Here is a 21590-nt window from a genome sequence, read left to right as displayed (position 1 = left end):
TCAGAATGTGGACAAGATCAGGACAAAGGATGCATGTTAGCACCAGGTATAAACGGGGCTTAACAACCCACAATTGGAAAGACCATTTTCACCTGCCCATCTGACAGTAGTAGAAACACAATACAGCAACGCCTACCTTGTTATTTGTATTCAAATAGGCAAGTATTCAAAGGCAAGATTTTTTACTGCCATAATGTTGGTCAGTTGACAGGTAATTTAAAGAATGAGCTAGAGTGTTTATGCCAAGATGTAATCAAGAATGTCACTACCTTTTTTAGAGCTGAACCTAAAGTAAGCATGCATTATTATTTCATTAGTTATTTAAGAATACATCTTGTAAGTTAATAATTATTACAGTCAACACTTTTTCCCTTTTCAATAGAAAAACATTTTATTATTGTAACAATTTCAACATTATTTCAACATAAAGCGCATTTAACAAATGTACATTAATCTGTGGTAGGAGTCCATAGCTGTAACATCACTCAGATCAGATGTACCCGATAATGTCATTGCATATGATAGGTTGTCGGCTGCCTGTCTTCATGAGAGCATTGAACTGGTAGAAGTCTGTTCCTAGTTCGTGCAGGCCTGTGTGGGACTGGTGAAAGAAGGGTTTGCGTGGCTGGAAGCCCACAGGGCAGGACATGCGTTTCGGGGCCGCCAAGGCCCTACTGAGCCTTGTGGAGTCTGCTGGTCTGGCCCTCATCTCCACGCTTTTAGACATCCCCGCCAGCTTCCTCCTCATGTTAACCAGGAGGTCCTTGGCCAGGCGCCGGCCTGCGTGGGGCTTGAGTTCTGCTGGCTCGGGACACTCTGGCAGGTCCATCCAGTTCTTAATGAGGTCAGCGAAGCTGTTGTCCCCCAGCACCAGGGGCTGTCTGTTCCTGCTGCGGCTCAGCAGTGACGTGGTCCAGTCCTCCGGGTCGCTGCTTGCCTCAAACGACGTCCAGCGCTCCAGACAAGCGTCCGACGTGGACTTGGGCCGGATCCGGTCGGCAGGGCCCACTCCCCGGTTGGTTCGGAGGCAGGCGGAGTTAGACACCCGTACGTTCCTGGTCCTCCTGAGCACCACGCCCTCATCCTGCCAGGACGCCTCTGAGTAGCCTGAGTCAAACTCCAGACTCTTCTCACTGCTGGGGGAGCTCTGCATTAGCCACTCCTGCCCTTCCTCCTCCACCTCTTCTTCCTCCTCCACGGGGCTGGCCAGGCAGCAAGCTGAGTCATAGGTGCTGGCCTCACTGGCCTCAGAGATGGGCCTACGGAGGCATGTCAGGCGCTCCCGCTGCTGCGTTCCCTTCTGGCAAGCGCGCGTCATGGCGTAGGAACGGCCGGAGGGATCGCTGAGCGGCCTTTTCATGTGCTTCAGGTCCTGCAGGGACCTCATCATGTACTGCATCTGGTCCACCAGACAGTCTCCAGAGTCCCGCAGACACAGCTAGAGAGACAGTGAGAGAGAGATAACAGGTTAGATACTGACAGACTAAACACTGACTCCTCCATTCATGTTTTAAGAACATTTCAGAACAAAATGTGTAACAGAGCACTTTTACAGAAACTTTAACTGAATGTTAAGGTTAAACCCCCCCCCCCCCCCCCCCCCCCCAGCACTGCACCAAGATTCTAACCAGCTGAGATCACTCTGCAGCCGTACCACCACCACATATCAAGTCAGACATTCCACCCAACCCTCAGAGCAACTTTATGGAGATGCTTCTCAGCGGCATGCTCTGAGTTTATTAGAACATGGCTTGTGGGAACAGGATGTACAGGGAAACACTCGCTGCCTCTTTTGGTCAGAGAGGAAGTTGGACAAACTAGAGACTGATACATCTTAGAGGCACTCAGCAGTGTACATCCTTTACTACACATTAGGATGCCTTTCGGGATTGGCCCATATTGTCCAGCAGGAAATGACATCACTGTTATGGAATTACACAATGGGAGTGAGAAACCCCATGTATGAATCATATCAAAGTCATCACCAAATCATCAGAAATATAGAAGTCTGAATGACACAGTCTGAATGACACAAGTTACCATAGCATTCAGTTACATCACAACAACATTCTCAGGATGTCTTCACGACCAGATATGACTCATGGTTTGGGAACCACCACTGAATCCAGCTTATCACATTAAGGTTAAAAGGTGACAAGGCAACACTTCAAGATCAATCCCCTTCACTCTGGTATTGTGGCTAACAGAACAAAGCCTACTGTATGCAAGGGACTTTTATTGTGTAAAAAACATTTCCCCCCGTACAACAAATCACCAACTGTAAAAAATAACAGCTTTAGAATGATGTCATTTGTTAAACTTTCATTTGTAATACTCCTCCAAGGTCTTTGTATGTGTTGTAGTACGCTTGTTAAGCAAGCTGACTCCACCAATGTGTGTGTTACCTCCCAGCCCTAATCCATCTCAGGCCAGAGTGCTGTTTGGAGGCACAGTGAGGAGACCAAATCAGCAGAGACGATGCCCTGATGTTATCACAGCTGTGGAAACTTAACCATTTGGCTGTAGAAGAGAGCTCTGTTAAACAGAGTGAGACAGGGACTTGGAGGTGTATCAAACACTGAACGGTCTGCCATGTGCATTGTCCTTCACAATAGTGTGGAGGTCTGACTCATCCAGCTCAATACAGTATGCCGAACGGCTCGGGTGATGGAAATAGTGCCCTAAATTCTAGGAGAGAATCTGAAAGGGGCACATAAATATGTTGCACATTTCCATACAGGATTTACCCCACTGTTTTACCCAAAAGGCTCAGACTTTTCTGTTTCCATCTACACGTGTCTCATGGCTCTGGCGGACCCGCTCTCACTTGGGGCCAAAGCCAGGCCACCGGTACTTTAAAGCTTTATTTACATAACAATGGTTAACTATGAACTTTAACACCTTCTCACAAAGCAACTGTTTTGATGATGCAGAGGTAGTTGATTCTGCTCTTCACAAGTCCTCACTGTCAGCCCTAGCTATGGAAACCCAATTTCCCTAGTGTAACATAAGAGTGTATAGTGTGACACTGGTGTTACAGTTGAAAAGCAGCAAAACTGTACCCTGCAGCCTTCCATTACTGTGGTGTTATTAAACACTGGTAGAGAGCACCAGTCAGTCATTGGTTGAGGTAAGAGATAATGCTCCAAGGCCATATCTGTGCTACAGGAAAGACTCAGAAGGAAGGACACCACACACATGGTGGAGGGAAGCATGTATAGAAATGATAATGACATGTCTATGACATTATTGATCATTGATTGATCATCAATAACACATTTATAACGCACTAATGAATATGTGTATTGCAAGTAACGAGTTAAAATAGATTCTGATTTCCAGACCTGCATCTGCCAGAAATTAATAAGTAGCCTATGTAACAAGTAAGCAATAAACCAGACCGTATTTCTCAAGAAAAGCGTGTTAAACAAATTGATTTACGCCTAAAAGTTAAAAAGGAATAATTACAAGAGTTTGTATTCTTTCCAACAAATTGTAGCCTATATCCTACAATTACTCTCAGCTGATCTGTATTGTCTAACTGTCATGGGAGGGTCATAAAGTTATAAGCACCGACCATTTGTTTTTATTTACCACAACATTCAGCCGCTCACTATAATAAACTCTCCGGAGTGCACACTGTTCTGCACAACTGTTAGGAAGAAATGTATACGCACTTCACATAAAATAACAATCTGTTAATGTTACAAAATAAACTTACCATTGCTCTTATCTTTTCTGATTGTATGAATTACAAATTGATTACTTTATCCTGCAAAAAGACAAGAATAATTCAACATACAAAATGATGTTCTCATATAGCGCTAAAGTTGCCTAGCCTATATAGCCTAGCCTATATGATGCATTTCTCTAGATCAGGCTACTTACATCGGTGAATAATTGATTCCTCTAATAGAACAATTAATCCAAACGGTTGCAACTTCCTCAGTAGGTCCGATGTCCACTCTACGCCCCTCAGACAGAAGAGTGCATGTGGTTGTAGGGCTTGCAGTGTACTTTGTGAGCGCAGTCTCTTTCCGCGCAGCCAGTCAACGGCGCGCATCACAGAATCCGCCAATAGCAACACGCCTGAAATACGACCCCACACCTTAACATCGCGTCAAAACATTTCCCTCACCTGAGAAGTTCTGCTTTATTATTTCGGAATTAAAACAATTGCCAGGATTACACTGGCGGGACTTCAGTCATGTGTCAATCATGGACCAGACGATGTTGCTTATTATTTGTCTCAGACTGGGCAAGTAGACACCCAGCCTATCAATCTTCTTTCTGACCATGCCACACAGCACACTCTGGCGCACACAGACGCACTGCAACCGACAGCCACAATTAGGCACAGGGTTTTTCTATTAACATAGACTAATTATCACAGTTTGGAGTACCTAACTATATTGTTTGATGTTTTTTCTATAATAAAAGGCTATTAGCCTACAAAGGCCTACAGACAGTTTTGGATTTAGGCTTCTTGACCTATGTGCAACTTTTAGTTCAAAGTTGCCGCAAAACGCTCATGATGCTTTGTTGAAAAAGGTCACTATAGAGAAATAATAAGAAAAACCTGTATTTCTAACACAGTGAATAAATGGCTCTTCTCATGTGGTTGCAGTTAGGCTACATTTGATTTGAAGCGTATAGGGGCTTGTAGCACCACCTGATGGATTTTCCTGGAACCATGGAATGGCACACAGCTTGAACACTCAAACTACCCCCATCCTATTCCACTCCCTGATTTACCTGAGTGCATGGTACCCTGGGCTGTTAGGAGTCCATTGTTGTCCCAATGCCTACACCATTCGCGGCATTCTTTACTTAATGGAAGTTTTACAGTGCAAATGCTGGAGCTGAACTGTTACCTTGTCCCAAATCAATTTATTGGAATGAGCAAGACTGCACATAATAGTCTGTATAGGCTTAGGCAGATCATGTACATCAACCTCCATTGTCTGTTCCTCATGTATATGAATACTCCATGTAATTGGGGAATGAAGCGTTGTTGGTACATTTTCATTTACATTTGTGTACATTAGGATGGATGTGCAATGTTTACCTTATGGAGATGTTCTACTTACCTTTAAGACCCTAATGAAATGTGATTAGCATTGCTATTCCATGTTCAAAATGACATTCTTACAGTGGAATCTGTAGAGAAGGCATATTATTCTAGAGACACACCAGGAGGATGATCCAAACTTTATTTAAATTAAACAATAGTATGACTTTTAAAGCATTTTAAATATTTACCAAAACACTATCATTGTTCATTTCTTTCTCATCATTGTGATATATTATGTTACCTCTTTATCAGTCGTGTGAATAGTATGGGAGTAGAAATAGCCCTAATTCACACTATGGAGAAAGCAAGTCTCTAGATGTAACAGGTGTAAACATATCAACGCACAAACATACTGCAAAAGACATTGAATGAAAATAAAATATGTATTCAATATTGGTTAAAAAAATCGTGCAGGTTTTTTTCTTCTAATTTATACTTTTTTTACTTGTTGTAATTATTTTCGAAGGAATGTTACATTGTGACGATTAAATAAGTACAGCTATGATCTATGGACAGTCATGCGTAATGATAAGTGATATGAAACAGCATACATTGTTGGTATGTTATGTAAATATTAGCAAAAACATGTTCCTCTCAATTCATGTTCTCTCTCCATGCTAGTTTCCCTTAAAAAAAGCTTTATGCAATTGAACGTTTTATAAAATGCAGACATCTGTTAAAGTAAAGTGAATGTACAGTACCAGTCAAAAGTTTGGACAGACCTTCTCATTCAAGGGTTTTTCTTTATTTTTACTATGTTCTACATTGTAGAATAATAGTGAAGACATCAAAACTATGAAATAACACATATGGAATCATGTAGTAACCCAAAAAGTGTTAAACATATCAAAATATATGATATATTTCATTCTTCAAAGTAGCCACCCTTTGCCTTGATGGCAGCTTTGCACACTATTGGCATTCTCTCAACCAGCTTCATGAGGTAGTCACCTGGAATGCATTTCAATTAACTGGTGTGCCTTGTTAATTTGTGGAATTTCTTTCCTTCTTAATGCGTTTGAGCCAATCAGTTGTGTTGTGACAAGGTAGGGGGGGGGTAAAAGACCAAGTCCATATTATGGTAAGAACAGCTCAAATAAGCAAAGACAAACCACAGTCCATCATTACTTTAAGACGTGAAGGTCAGTCAATACGGAACATTTCAAGAACTTTGAAAGGTTCTTCAAGTGCAGTCGCAACAACCATCAAGCGCTATGATGAAACTGGCTATCATGAGGACTGCCACAGGAAAGGAAGATCCAGAGTTACCTATGCTGCAGAGGATAAGTTGTGAAGCCCAAATAAATGCTTCACAGAGTTCAAGTAACAGACACATCTCAACATCAACTGTTTAGAGTAGACTGCATGAATCAGGCCTTCATGGTCGAATTGCTGCAAAGAAAGCACTACTAAAGGACACCAATAATAAGAAGAGACTTGCTTGGGCCAACAAACACGAGCAATGGACTTTTTGGTTCCAACCACTGTGTCTTTGTGAGAAGCATGGAGGAGGAGTTGTGATGGTGTGGGGGTGCTTTGCTGGTGACACTGTCAGTGATTTATTTAGAATTCAAGGCATACTTAACCAGCATGGCTACCACAGCATTCTGCAGCGATACACCATCCAATCTGGTTTGCGCTTAGTGGGACTATCGTTTGTTTTTCAACAGGACAATGACCCAACACACCTCCAGGCTGTGTAAGGTCTATTTGACCAAGAAGGAGAGTGATGGAGTGCTGCATCAGATGACCTGGCCTCCACAATCACCCGACCTCAACCCAATTGAGATGGTTTGGGATGAGTTGGACCGTAGAGTGATGGAAAAGCAGCCAACAAGTGCTCAGCATATATGGGAACTCCTTCAAGACTGTTGGAAAAGCATTCCTAGTGAAGCTGGTTGAGAGAATGCCAAGAGTGTGCAAAGCTGTCATCTAGGCAAAGGGTGGCTACTTTGAAGAATCTCAAATCTAAAATATATTTTGATTTGTTTAACACATTTTTGGTTACTACATGATTCCATATGTGTTATTTTATAGTTTTGATGTCTTCACTATTATTCTACAATGTAGAAAACAGTAAAAAGAAAAGAAAAACCCTTGAATTAGTAGGTGTGTCCAAACTTTTGACTGGTAGTGTATTTATCAAAAAAAATAAAACTATATTTTTCTAACCTTGGATAATACTTATAAACAACAAAGAAAGAAGAAAAAAAATAATATATCTGAGATCAAATTCAGACTTGGCAGATATCAATCAAAAAAGAGACCCCTATCATATTAAATATCTAACATATAACGAAAATAAACAAACAAACACAAAAACCACAAGAGGGAGAGGAGGACATGACAGTTGAAAATAAGTGATCGTTGGAATAATTCTGCAAGGCTTTTTCTCCCAAGTTCTCAGTTTGTTATGTTTGTTTCCATATAGAAAAGCAGGAGTTTTCAGGGCCAGTACAGTCTGTCTGTGATGGAGGTTTGTCTGTCCACTCTATCCCCCAAGCAGCAGGCTCGTTCTACAAGCACTCCTGGAGAAGAGAGGCATGAAGAGTCAGCTAGCCCAGATATGGCTGAGCAAATATTTATTAAATATGAGATGTGCAGTTTGTGTATGTATGGTAATGGGTAAGGGAAACGTTTTACTGGTAAGACATGCAGGGGGTTTATCTATGATGTACTGCTGAGTCAACTTAACCACCAGAAAACAAATCATACCTCATTTATGTTCTCAGTTATGACTCGGGCCCTGTGTTTTGTGCAGTCATGTGACATGCCTGGATTTTAACCTTTATTTAAAGATTTTTCAGCAAACTGTCCAGCACCATCCTCAGAAAATTGTGTTTGTTTTTGGTGTAATGCTAATTTCTGGATAAGGCTTAAAATACAGGAAAACATTTTGCTATGACACATGATTGCGCAAAACACAGGACCCTAGTTATCACCATACTGACTATCTAGTCCTTTTTAACATGGTCATCTAGTCCCCAAAAGAGATAATGGGCTATATCATCAGCATTGGATTTGCTGTTTGGTTTTCCCCTAATCTTTGTCCTCACCTTAGCTCCTCCTCTGGCCTGCCTCCCCTCGCCCCGCCTTTAGAAGAGACCACAGTCCTTCAGGTTGTTCTTGATGATGACGTCGGTGACGGCGTCAAAGACAAACTGGACATTCTTGGTGTCGGTGGCGCAGGTGAAGTGGGTATAGATCTCCTTCGTGTCCTTCTTCTTGTTCAGGTCCTCAAACTTAGTCTGGATATAACTCGCTGCCTCGTCGTATTTGTTGGCTCCTGAGTAGCAAGGGATAAAAATAGTAAAAATAAATAAAACATTATAGCATGTGATGAGATGCCAGACATTACAATTGATTGATTCCAAGATAAAACACTATTAATGAATTATAAGTTGACATCTCTTAGAAATCATCACTGGTAAGCTCAATATCCCCCAATATTCTGTCACTGTTTCAACTGCTGCTGATACCATCAGTAATAAACGGCTAGAGCTACTATTGCAGCTGAAGTAGCTATAGCCTCAACAATCACAACTACATGATTTCTCTGTCAGAGTGCACTGCAGCTGCTTTATGTTGCAGTGCTACAGACCCACTGGGCACACACTGGTTGAATCAACGTTGTTTCCACATCATTTCAATGAAATTACGTTGAACAAACGTGGAATAGGCTTTGAATTTATGTCTGTGCCCAGTGGGGATACATTGGTAAGATTCTCTACCTGTGTACTCGGGGTAGCAAATAGACAAGGGGCTGCATGTAATCTTCTCCTCAAACAGATCCTTCTTGTTGAGGAAGAGGATGATGGAGGTCTCTGTGAACCACTTGTTGTTGCAGATGGAGTCAAACAGCTTCATGCTCTCATGCATCCGGTTCTGGTAGACAGACAGACAGACAGACAGACAGACAGACAGACAGACAGACAGGCAGGCAGACAGGCAGACAGGCAGACAGGCAGACAGGCAGACAGACAGAGCCAGACAGATAAATACTTGGTCACATCGCCTCCAAGGACAAAGGATAAAACATCAAATCTGCCACCAGGGGGCAGTGACTCCTCACATTTGAAATCTAGCTGTATAGGCTAGTGGTACAGTATGTATTTTGTGAATGTGTCTATGCTTTCTCCTCTCTCACTGCAGTAGTAGAGATAGAGAAGCTGAGAGTGTCTTTGTGTTAGGGGGATGGTGAGAGGAAGCATATTGTTCGCACACTGATAAAAATGGATTATTGTGCCATAGAAAAAAGGGACCAATAAGAAGTAAATCAGGTGAACGTCTATATAACATCCATAGAAATATATCAATGGTCTATTTGGTCCTAAGAATTAGTGAGCTATAACTGCTTAACAAGAATATTGAATTAACGTGGGATCACAAAATGCAGTGTCTGTGAAGTAGGATGGCTCTTTCCATCTTATTCTTTCCTGTACTTACATAAGCGGTGTATTGATTTGGTGCTTCACACCAAAGTGAAGGAAACAAATGGATCATTGCACAGGAATTTGATGATATCTTAGCAGATTTAACTGCTCTTCAGGTTATTAAGTCCTCAGCCCACACTTACTGTAAATATTGTGTGAGTGGTATATCAGTGGGGTGCCAGGACAATAACCTCTCCCTCAACGTCAGTAAGACAAAGGAGATGATCATGGACTACAGGGAACGGAGGGCCGAGCACTCCCCCCATTCACATCGACGGGGCTGTATTGGAGCAGGTTGAGAGCTTCAAGTTCCTCAGTGTCCACATCACTAAAGACCTATCATGGTCCAAACAAACCAACAGAGTCGTGAAGAGGGCACGACAACTCCTCTTCCCACTCAGGAGCCTGAAAAGAGTTGGCATGGGCCCTCAGATCCTCAAAAAGTTATACAGCTGCACCATCGAGAGCATCTTGACTGGCAACATCATCTTGACTGGTATGGCAACTGCTTGGCATCTGACCGCAAGGTGCTACAGAGGGTAGTGCGTATGGCCCAGTACATCACTGGGGCCGAGCTACCTGCCATCCAGGACTTCTATACGAGGTGGTGTCAGAGGAAGGCCCAAATAATTGTCAAAGACTCCAGCCACCCAAGCAACAGACTGTTCTCTCTGCTACCGCATGGCAAGCGGTACCAATGTGCCAAGTCTGGAACTAACAGGACCCTGAAAGGCTTCTACCCCAAAGCCAAAAGGATGCCCAGACTACCTGAATTGACCCTTTTTTTAACTATCTCTCCTACATGCAATCTCCATAGACAAAAATTGGCAGTAGAATGGCCTTACTGAAAAGCTCAGTGACTTTCAACGTGGCACCGTCATAGGATACCACCTTTCCAACTGTAAGTGCTGTTATCATTAAGTGGAAATGCCTAGGAGCAGCAATGGCTCAGCCGTGAGGTGGTAGGCCAATCGTCTGTCCTCGGTTGCAACATTCACCACCGAGTTCCAAACTGCCTCTGGAAGCAATGTCAGCACAAGAACTGTTCATCGGGAGCTTCATGAAATGGGTTTCCATTGCCGAGCAGCAGCAGACAAGCCTAAGATCCCCATGCGCAATGCCAAGCGTCGGCTAGAGTGGTGTAAAGCTCGCCGCCATTGGACTCTGGAGCAGTGGAAACACATTCTCTGGAGTGATGAATCACGCTTCACCATCTGACAGTCCAACGGACGAATCTGTTTGGCGGATGCCAGGAAAACGCTACCTGCCCCAATGCATAGTGCCAACTGTAAAGTTTGGTGGAGGAGGAATAATGGTCAGGGGCTGTTTTTCATGGATCGGGCTAGGCCCCTTAGTTCCAGTGAAGGGAAATCTTAACGCTACATACAGCATATAATTACTTTGTAGACGATTCTGTGCTTCCAACTTTGTGGCAAAAGTTTAGGGAAGGCTCTTTCCTGTTTCAGCATGACAATGCCCCCGTGAACAAAGCGAGGTCCATAAAGAAATTGTTTGTCGAGATCGGTGTGGAAGACCTCAACCATATCGAACACATTCGGGATGAATTGGAACGCCGACAGTGAGCCACGCCTAATCGCCCAACATCAGTGCCCAACCTCACCAATGCTCTTGTGGCTGAATAGAAGCAGGTCCCCACAGCAATGTTCCAACATCTAGTGGAAAGCCTTCCCATAAGAGTGGAGGCTGTTACAGCAGCAAAGGGGGGACCAACTCCATATTAATGTCCATGATTTTGGAATGAGATCTTTTGGTCATGTAGTGTATACAGTATACAGTACAGTTAAAAGTTTGGACACACCTATTCATTCAAGGGTTTTTCTTTATTTTTACTATTTTCTACATTGTAGTGAAGACATCAAAACTATTAAATAACACATATGGAATCATGTAGTAACCAAAAAAGTGTTAAACAAATCTTCAAATAGCCACCCTTTGCCTTGATTACAGCGTTGCACACTCTTGGCATTCACTCAACCAGCTTCACCTGGAATGCTTTTCCAACAGTCTTGAAGGAGTTCCCACATATGCTGAGCACTTGTTGGCTGCTTTTCCTTCACTCTGCGGTCCAACTCATCCCAAACCATCTCGATTGGGTTGAGGTCGGGTGATTGTGGAGGCCAGGTCATCTGATGCAGCCCCGCATCACTCTCCCTCTTGGTAAAATAGCCCTTACACAGCCTGGAGGTGTGTTGGGTCATTGTCCTGATGAAAAACAAATGATAGCCCAACTAAGCCCAAACCAGATGGGATGGCGTATCGCAGCAGAATGCTGTGGTAGCCATGCTGGTTAAGTGTGCCTTGAATTCTAAATAAATCAGACAGTGTCACCAGCAAAGAACCCCCACACCATAACACCTCCTCCTCCATGCTTTACGGTGGGAAATACACATGCGGAGATCATCCTCTCACCCACACCGCGTCTCACAAAGACACAGCTGTTGGAACCAAAAATCTCAAATTTGGACTCCAGACCAAAGGACACATTTCGACCAGTCTAATGTCCATTGCTCTTGTTTCTTGGCCCAAGCAAGTCTCTTCTTCTTATTGGTGTCATTTAGTAGTTGTTTCTTTGCAGCAATTCGACCATGAAGGCCTGATTCACACAGTCTCATCTGAACAGTTGATGTTGAGATGTGTCTTTTACTTGAACTCTGTGAAGCATTTATTTGGGCTGCAATTTCTGAGGCTGGTAATGCTAATGAACTTATCCTCTGCAGCAGAGGTAACTCTGGGTCTTCCATTCTTGTGGCGCTCCTCATGAGAGCCAGTTTCATCATAGCGCTTGATGTTTTTTTTTGATGGAAACTTTCAAAGTTCTTAAAATTGTCCATATTGACGGACCTTCATGTCTTAAAGTAATGATGGACTGTCGTTTCTCTTTGCTTTTTTGATTTGTTCTTGCCATAATATGGACTTGGTCTTTTACCAAATAGGGCTATCTTCGGTATACCACCCCTACCTTGTCACAACACAACTGATTGGCTCAAACACATTAAGAAGGAAAGAAATTCCACAAATTAACTTTTAAGAAGGCACACCTGCTAATTGAAATGCATTCCAGGTGATTACCTCATGAAGCTGGTTGAGAGAATGCCAAGAGTGTGCAAAGCTGTCATCAAGGCAAAGGGTGGCTATTTGAAGAATCTCAAATATAAAATATATTTTGATTTGTTTAACACCTTTTTGGTTACTACATGATTCCATATGTGTTATTTCATAGTTTGGATGTCTTCACTATTATTCTACAATGTAGAAATTGTAAAAATAAAGAAAAACCCTTGAATGAGTAGGTGTGTCCAAACTTTTGACTGGTAGTGTATATCTTATCTTTAACTCTGCATTGTTGGAAATGAACCCATAAGTAAGCATTTCACTGTTAGTCTACACCTGTTGTCTATGAAGCATGTGACAAATAACATTTGATTTGATTTGATTATCAATTACATTTACACCCCTATAAAATAAAATATATCTAATCTAATAGCCTATTCCAGTGCACATACAGTATATTATGTAGAGATGTAACATATGCTTTATAATATGTACAGTATATGGATGTTCTGTGTAGCCCACGACATGATGACAAGTAACGAGTGACCAGTTGAAAATATGTGGATCATAGAAATATAATAGGATAGGATAGGTGACTCTTCCTCCTCACCATCTCCTCATCCTCAGCTAGCACCAGGTCATAAGCACTCAGCGCCACACAGAATATGATGGATGTGACTCCTTCAAAACAATGGATCCACTTCTTCCTCTCTGAGCGTTGGCCGCCCACGTCAAACATCCTGCAGGAGAGAGAGAGAGGGTTGAGGGGAAAGAGGGAGAGAGTGAGAGAGAGAAAGAGAGAGAGAGAGAAAGAGGGAGATAGAGAGAAAGAGAGAGATGAAGGTTGTAACACCGAAAAAGGTAGAGAGAAAAAATAAGGTGAAGTTGATACAGGAGAGAAGTAGAGAAGGAAAGGGGATTGGAGATGGGGGGATGAAAGAGAGGGAGAAAGTGAGGGTGACATTCCATCCTTGGCCATGCATTAACATTTCATGAGATTGTTCTGAGAACAAAGGCAGCTGGAGAGAGATCCATTAGAGATGCTGGGCCGTGATAAAAGACTGCAGGGCCAACACAGGAAGCCCTCAGGGGCCATATGTATCAAGCATCTACATTTTACATTTGAGTCCTTTAGCAGACACTCTTATCCAGAGCGACTTACAGTTAGTGAGTGTATACATTTTTATTTTTCATACTGGCTCCCCGTGGGAATCGAACTCACAACCCTGGAGTTGCAAACTCCATGCTCTACCAACTGAGCTACATTCCTGCCGGCCATTCCCTCCCCTACCCTGGACGACACTGGGCCAATTGTGCGCCTCCCCATGGGTCTAAGCATCTCACAATTGGAGTTTTGATCTAGGATCAGGTCCCCTCTGTCCATATAATTACATTCATTGTGATTTAAAAGGCACAGGAGCAAACGCTTGACCTCTACTCTGAGTGTTCAGATGCTTGACGCCTAAACATTGTAGACACATTACACTGTAACAGAGGCTCTACCAGGTGAACACGCCACACAGGTGTGATTACACTGGTTATCAGGGGACACTGAGGTTATAACCCTGCTTGAGCTGTTATTCGTCCTAACAACACAGCCTCTCTATCACACATTAATGGACATTGATGTGAAGATAGATTGTATCGAGCTGACCCACTGTACCACATAGAGCTTCAACCTGCACATATGGGTTTTCACAAGCTTAGACACACAAGATGACCTAGTTTAGGACTAAGTAACAGGTTTGACTGTCCCATGGCTCCGTCAACAACCAAAATGTGAATGACTTGGCATGGAATAATCTGTACCTGTATTATGTTATCATCCACAGTCCTTAACAATGAGCTCGAAATTTCAACCTTGAACAAGTGTTAATTTCCCATGTACTGGTCCACAAAGACCAGTTGGTATATAAAGGGACTGAGTCCAGTATGCTTAATTAGTTTGAGGTATTAATTTAAGAATGGGTAGTACTGTAATGCTGCTGTTGTTGCTGTTCTGCCTCTCTGTGGCATGTGCACAGGGAGAGAGTGGAGAGGTTAGAGAGAATTACATCACTCAACAGGGTCACAGGAATGGGGAGAGAGCACGGAAAGTGATGTTACAAAGACACAGACAAAACCGCTGACATCTGGAGTGAGCTGAGACTGCTGAGAGACATGGTGGTGGAGCAGAGAGTGGAGCTGAGGAACATGGCAGCCAAAGTGACAGCCGGTGAGAGCCAAGTAGAGGAGCTGAAGAAAGAGGTGATGGATCAGAGACTGGAGGTGAGTGTCACTAAGACTGAACTGCACTTCTACAAGAACAAAGAAGAGGAACTGGAGAGCAAAGATGCAGCCCAAACAGCAGAACTATTCACCATGGACCCGATTCATACTTAGGAAAAGTACACCTTTCTTATGCACAACTTTCCTATGCACTTTTCAGTAGTTGGTATTCAGACGTGGTTCCCTTGCGCACACTAAATATATTTAATTCAACAGCTGACAACCCTCCCACTTCCTGGCCAACAGATTTTCTTGTGGAGTTCATTCAATAGGGTTTTTAGTACATTTATCTAAAGCCACCCCTTTACATTTGGTGTACCTGAATTTTCTAGACAAACTCACTAGAATGTATGGAGAGAACGGTTCAGGGCCCGGTTTTCCAAAAGCATCTTAAGGCTAAGTTCCTCATTAGAACCTTCGTAGGAACATCGTTAAATCTCTGAGCTGTTTCCCAAAACCATTGTTACTAAAGTTGCACTTGAAAACGCTCGTTATTTACCGTCTGCCTCAGGCCACTCATAGAACAGCTAAGTGCGTCCTTCGTTGCGTTTTTTCCCTACCGTGTCACTTTAAACACAGAAGATCTCTGCTAAACATACAATCAAGACGTTGATCTGTCTCTCTGTGACCGCCGATAACGAAGTTAATACAAAGTGGTGATGTTAGTGCTTGCCCATTACTGCTTATCACTTATTAACAATAATTTATTCACATTACAATAAAATATTTAAGTTGTTGTATATATTACATTTGTTTTATTTGATGACTTTATTATTTTATTCCAAGTTATCATCTCATCTCTATAGAGCTGCTGCCTATGCAGTCTGACAAAATCACTATTTTGTAGTTCTTCAAAGTAAATAAGGCATCATTTTATGACTGCTGAATACCACCTATTAATCACTTAGATCATGTATTTTCACGTAGAGATACCTCGCAAAGCAACAGCTGCTCTCTATATCCCCTCACAATCGCATAAAAGAAACACACAGACTGGACAAGTAGGTGCGCAATGGATTATGATCATTGTAGTTAATTACCACATATTATGTGCTTAACTATGCAGAATATTGGCCTGTTGGAAACTACAACTTTTAACTCTAGAGAAACTGTGCAATGTAGGCATTGAGCTCACAGAACGAAATGGAATTCAAATAATTAAACCGACTTGGTCAATTAGTTGTTTAAAAAACGAAAAATAAATTTTTTTCGCTGTCAGTGTGGATGGGTTTCCATAGGCTACAGCCTCGGCTTGGGTCTCCAAATCTTGCTCCTGTAAATTATGAAGCCAGAGGCCTACAATTAAAATTCTGAAAAACCACACAGCTATTTATACTTCACTGTGGAAAAGAGGCCGAAATACCTGTCTTGTTAACATGCTTTTCATTTAGCTGAAATATGACTGGTTTCACATTTGTCTCCAGAGATCATAAGGTAACATATATGTAAACAATTGTAATTTAGCCTACGCTACCGGTCAAACGTTTTAGAACACCTACTCATTCAAGGGTTTTTCTTTATTTTTACTATTTTCTATATTGTAGAATAATAGTGAAGACATCAAAACTATGAAATAACACATATGAAATCATGTAATAACCAAAAAAGTGTTAAACAAATCAAAATATATTTTATATTTCAGATTCTTCAAATAGCCACCGTTTGCCTTGATGACAGCTCTGCACACTCTTGGCATTCTCTCAACCAGCTTCACCTGGAATGCTTTTCCAACAGTCTTGAAGGAGTTCCCACATACGCTGAGCACTTGTTGGCTGCTTTTCCTTCACTCTGTGGTCCGACTCATCCCAAACCATCTCAATTTGGTAGATGTCAGGGGATTGTGGAGGCCAGGTCATCTGATGCAGCACTCCAACACTCTCCTTCTTGGTAAAATAGCCCTTACACAGTTTGGAGGTGTGTTGGGTCATTGTCCTGATGAAAAACAAATGATAGTCCCACTAAGCCCAAACCAGATGGGATGGCGTATCGCTGCAGAATGCTGCGGTAGCCATGCTGGTTAAGTGTGCCTTGAATTCTAAATAAATCACAGACAGTGTCTCCTCTGAACAGTTAATGTTGAGATGTGTCTGTTAATTGAACTCATTCATTTTGGCTGCAATTTCTGAGGCTGGTAACTCTAATGAACTTATCCTCTGCAGCAGAGGTAACTCTGGGTCTTCCATTCCTGTGGCAATCCTCATGAGAGCCAGTTTCATCATTGCGCTTGATGGCTTTTGCAACTGCACTTGAAGAAACTTGACATTTTCCGTATTGACTGACCTTCATGTCTTAAAGTATTGATGGACTGTCATTTCTCTTTCCTTTTTTGAGCTGCTCTTGCCATAATATGGTATTTTACCAAATAGGGCTATCTTCTGTATACCACCCCTACCTTGTCACAACACAACTGATTGGTTCAAATGCATTAATAAGGAAATAAATTCCACAAATTAAATTAACAAGGAACACCTGTTAATTGAAATGCATTCCAGGTGACTCCCTCATGAAGCTGGTTGAGAGAATGCCAAAAGTGTGCAAAGCTGTCATCAAGGCAAAGGGTGGCTATTTGAAGAATCTCAAATATAACATATTTTCATTTGTTTAACACTTTTTTGGTTACTACATGATTCCATATGTGTTACTTCATAGTTTTGATGTCTTCACTATTATTATACAATGTAGAAAATATAGTAAAAATAAAGAAAAACCCTTGAATGAGTAGGTGTTCTTGTCACGACTTCCTCCGAAGCTGCCTCCTCTCCTTGTTCGAGCAGGCTTCGGCGTTCGTCGTCACCGGCCTTCTAGCCACTGCCGCTCCTCATCTCATCCATTTGTTTTGTCTTGTTTATTACACACACCTGGTTCATATCCCCTCATCAGTACCTGTATAAGTATTCCCTCTGCCCCCCTTGTCTTTGTGTGTGATTGTTTATTGTGGAGTTTACCATAGCTTGGTGGAGCTATATTGTATTTTGTATCGCTGAGATATTCACCCGTGTGCCTTGTTCTCTCCAATGCGCCATAATACCGCACTGGGGTGTTTTACGCATTGATGCGTACCGCTGTCTTACCGAATAAACCATTTATTCTGTGATTTTTCCTCCTGCGCTTGACTCCGTACAAATCAACCGCCACAGAATCACACACCCAACAGCATGGAGTCAGCAGGAGACAGGAATATGCCTGGAGTCATGGAGCGGGTCCGGGAGCATTCCAACATGTTAGCCAGCTTGGGCGAAGCGATGGATTGGGTTCTCCAGGTCGTCCAACGGCTGGAGAGGAGAGGACCCGACCCTTCGGGACCAGCTGAGCGACCGGATCCAGCCACCCACACCCCAGCACCCAGAGGGATTCACCTATCCCGACCGATGGAGTATGACGGGACAGCTGCCACTGCCAGGGATTCCTCCTGCAGCTGGACCTCTATTTTTCTACCATCATCCCGGCTCCATCGGAGCGGGAGAAGGTGTCCGCCCTCGTCTCCTGCCTCTTGGGAAAAGCCCTGGAGTGGGCCAACGCAGTCTGGAGTGAAGGAGGAGACACGTTGGACAACTGCGAGGAGTTCACTCGCCTCTTCCGGGCAGTCTTCGATCACCCTCCCGAAGGAAGAGAGGCGGGTGAGCGGCTGGTCCATCTGAGGCAGGGGACAAGGACCGCGCAGGACTTTGCCCTGGAGTTTAGAACTCTAGCGGCTGGGTCCGGGTGGAATGAGCAGGCCCTCATCGACCTCTTCCGGTGCAGCCTGCGAGAGGACGTCCGAAGGGAGCTAGCCTGCCGGGATACCACGTTGACTTTCAACCAGCTGTTGGACATGGCCATCCGGTTGGACAACCTGCTGGCTTCCAGAGGACATCCTGGAAGGGGCCTGCCTGTTTCACCCCCCTTCAACCCGGATTACGTTCCGATGGAGCTGGGTGGTGCAGCGATCCAGGAGAACGAAGGACGACAACTCCAGTGTCACTCTTGTGGCAAGTGAGGACACTCTGCTGCACGCTGTCGTCAGAGTTTTTCTGGGTCTGGAGGTGGCAGGCAGGGCACTCTCGCGTCACCCCAGGTAGCGCAAACCCACAATCGTTCAGAGCCCTCTGCTGCGCACTTCACCATACACGTCACCTTCCCTGATTACACAGTAGTTCCCCAGTGTAAGGCGCTGGTCGATTCAGGCGCAGCTGGGAACTTCATGGACAGGTCTTTAGCTAATAGTCTATGGTTACCCTACCCATTTCATTGCCCATCAAAGCACTTGACAGTTGACCATTAGGGTCAGGTTATGTTAGGGAGGTTACAGCACCAGTCACGATGATTATGCAGGAGACCCATAGAGAGCAAATCACCTTTTTTATAATTGATTCCCCTGATTTCCCTGTTGTGTTGGGTCTTCCCTGGCTCGCACTACACGACCCCACCTTTTCATGGCCGCAGAGGGTTCTCACGGGGTGGTCACGAGAGTGTCAGGGTAAGTGTCAAGCTGTTTCCGTTGGTGCAACAACGGTGGAAAGTCCAGACACTACCTCCACCGTGCACATTCCCCCCGAATACCTCGACTTGGCACACGCGTTTTCCAAAACGCAGGCAACCAAATTATCACCCCATCGGGCGGGGGATTGCGCAATAAACCTCCAGTTAGACGCTGTGCCTCCCAGGAGTAATGTCTATCCCTTGTCGCTGGCTGAAACGGAGGCTATGGAGACATACGTCTCCGAGTCCCTGCACCAGGGGTTCATACGTCCCTCCACTTCGTCTGGCTCCTCGAGTTTCTTTTTCATGAAGAAGAAAGACAGAGGTCTGCGCCCTTGCATTGATTACTGGGCACTTAATCAAACTACCATTCGCTATTGTTACCCTCTATCCCTCATCTCCTCTGTTATCGAATCAATGCATGGGGCGCGCTTCTTCACGAAATTAGATCTCCGGAGTGCGTACAACCTGGTGCGTGTCCGGGAAGGGGACGAGTGGAAGACAGCATTCAGCACAACCAAGGGGCATTACGAATACCAGGTGATGCCGTACGGGTTGATGAATGCTCCATCAGTCTTCCAGTCCTTTGTGAACGAGGTGTTTCGGCACATGCTTGGTTGCAGTGTGGTGGTCTACATCTATGACATTCTGGTGTATTCCGCTACGCGTGCCGAGCATGTGTCCCTGGTTCGCAGAGTGCTGGGCCAACTGTTGGAGCATGACCTGTATGCCAAGGCAGAAAAGTGTCTGTTCTTCCAACAGTCCGTCTCCTTCCTCGGATACCACATCACCACCTCAGGTGTGGAGATGGAGGGATACAGCATTTCAGCCGTGCGTAATTGGCCGACTCCAACCACGGTAAAGTAGGTGCAGCGCTTTATTGGGTTTTCCAATTATTATCGGAGGTTTATCCGGGGCTTTGGCAAGATCGCAGCTCCCATCACCTGTTGAAGGGTGGGCCGTCCCGGCTCCGCTGGTCTGCTGAGGCTGACAGGGCTTTCAGTAACATGAGGGCTCTGTTCACCTTAGCCCCGGTACTGGCTCATCCCGATCCATCAATACCGTTCGTAGTGGAGGTGGATGCGTCCGAGGTAGGGATAGGTGCTGTCCTATCCCAACGCTCAGGCATGCCACCCAAGCTCCACCCCTGTGCCTTTTTCTCTAAGAAGCTCAGCCCGGCGGAGCAGAACTATGACGTTGGTGATCGGGAGCTGTTGGCTGTTGTCAGAGCCCTGACCGCGTGGAGGCACTGGCTTGAGGGGGCGAAAAACTATTTCCCCGTCTGGACTGACCACCGTAACCTGGAGTATATCCAGGCAGTGAGGAGGCTGAACCCTCGCCAGGCCAGGTGTGCCTTGTTCTTCACCTGGTTTGATTTCACGTTGTCATACATACCAGGTACTAAGAACGTGAAGGCAGACGTGCTGTCACGGCTGTACCACACAGAGGAGAGTCCCATAGACAACACCCCCATACTCCCATCCTCCTGCATTGTGTTGCCGGTAGTGTGGGCGGTGGACGCGGACATAGAGCGGGCGTTACGCACAGAGCCATCTCCATCTCAGTGCCGAGCTGTGCTGCGGTACGTGCCGTCTCTTGTCCTTGACCGTCTTATCTTTTGGGCACACACGTCTCCCTCCTCTGGTCACCCAGGTATTGGCCGTACAGCGCGCTGCCTGACCGGGAAGTACTGGTGGCCTACCTTGGCTAAGGACGTGAGGGTGTATGTCTCCTCCTGCTCGGTGTGCACCCAGAGTAAGGCACCTAGGCACCTCCCAGCGGTTAAGTTACATCCCTTACCAGTTCCACAATGGCCATGGTCCCACTTGTTAATTGACTTCCTCACTGATCTTCCCCTCTCTCAGGGTAACACCACCATCCTGGTCGATGTGGACCGCTTTTCTAAAGCCTGCCACCTCCTTCCTCTGCCCGGTCTCCCCACGGCCCTGCAAACTGCGGCAGCCCTGTTTACTCACGTCTTCCGGCACTACGGGGAGCCAGAGGACATAGTGTCTGACCGGGGTCCCCAGTTTACATCCAGGGTCTGGAAGGCTTTCATGGAATGTCTGGGGGTCTCGGTCAGCCTGACCTCTGGGTTTCACCCCGAGTCTAATGGACAGGTGGAACAGGTGAATCAGAATGTGGGTAGGTTCCTGCGGTCCTACTGCCAGGACCGGCCGGGGGAGTGGTCGGTGTTCTTTTTTCTTTTTCTTTTTTCTTTTAGGGGATAGATCAGCTTTAATATTGCAGATAGATTGTAACTTCCATCAATGCAATTGTCTGCA

General features: G+C 44.5%; 2 protein-coding genes across 3 annotated transcripts in view; both read right to left on the bottom strand.

Annotated features, from left to right (window-relative positions):
- Positions 1-374: 374 nt before the first annotated feature.
- Positions 375-4298, bottom strand: LOC311133831 (PAK4-inhibitor inka2-like). Of its 2 annotated transcripts, XM_084167425.1 has the most exons (3): positions 3889-4298; positions 3722-3772; positions 375-1438 (listed from the first exon to the last, which is right to left on the bottom strand). In XM_084167425.1, the coding sequence occupies exons 2-3, from the start codon at positions 3722-3724 to the stop codon at positions 491-493; spliced, it is 951 nt and encodes a 316-aa protein (XP_084023551.1). In that variant the 5' UTR covers positions 3725-3772; positions 3889-4298; the 3' UTR covers positions 375-490. The 2 variants fall into 2 exon arrangements, with proteins under 2 accessions (XP_084023551.1, XP_084023552.1); XM_084167426.1 differs by lacking the exon at positions 3722-3772 and having other exon boundaries at positions 3889-4251.
- A 3254-nt stretch (positions 4299-7552) lies between these two features.
- Positions 7553-21590, bottom strand: part of LOC311133830 (guanine nucleotide-binding protein G(i) subunit alpha-2-like) — a 209008-nt gene continuing 194970 nt past the window's right edge. The window contains exons 6-9 of the mRNA XM_084167424.1: positions 13190-13319; positions 8806-8959; positions 8131-8360; positions 7553-7602 (exon numbers count right to left, since the gene is read on the bottom strand). Of these exons, the coding sequence (XP_084023550.1) occupies positions 8170-8360; positions 8806-8959; positions 13190-13319 (475 nt within the window). The 3' untranslated portion in view covers positions 7553-7602; positions 8131-8169. The remainder of the gene's footprint in view (positions 7603-8130; positions 8361-8805; positions 8960-13189; positions 13320-21590) is intronic.

This window comes from Coregonus lavaretus, assembly GCF_964263955.1.
Source record: "Coregonus lavaretus genome assembly, chromosome: 8".
Lineage (NCBI taxonomy): Eukaryota > Metazoa > Chordata > Actinopteri > Salmoniformes > Salmonidae > Coregonus > Coregonus lavaretus.
The sequence above is the reverse complement of the archived record's forward strand: the minus strand, read 5'-3'. Positions and strand labels throughout refer to the sequence as shown.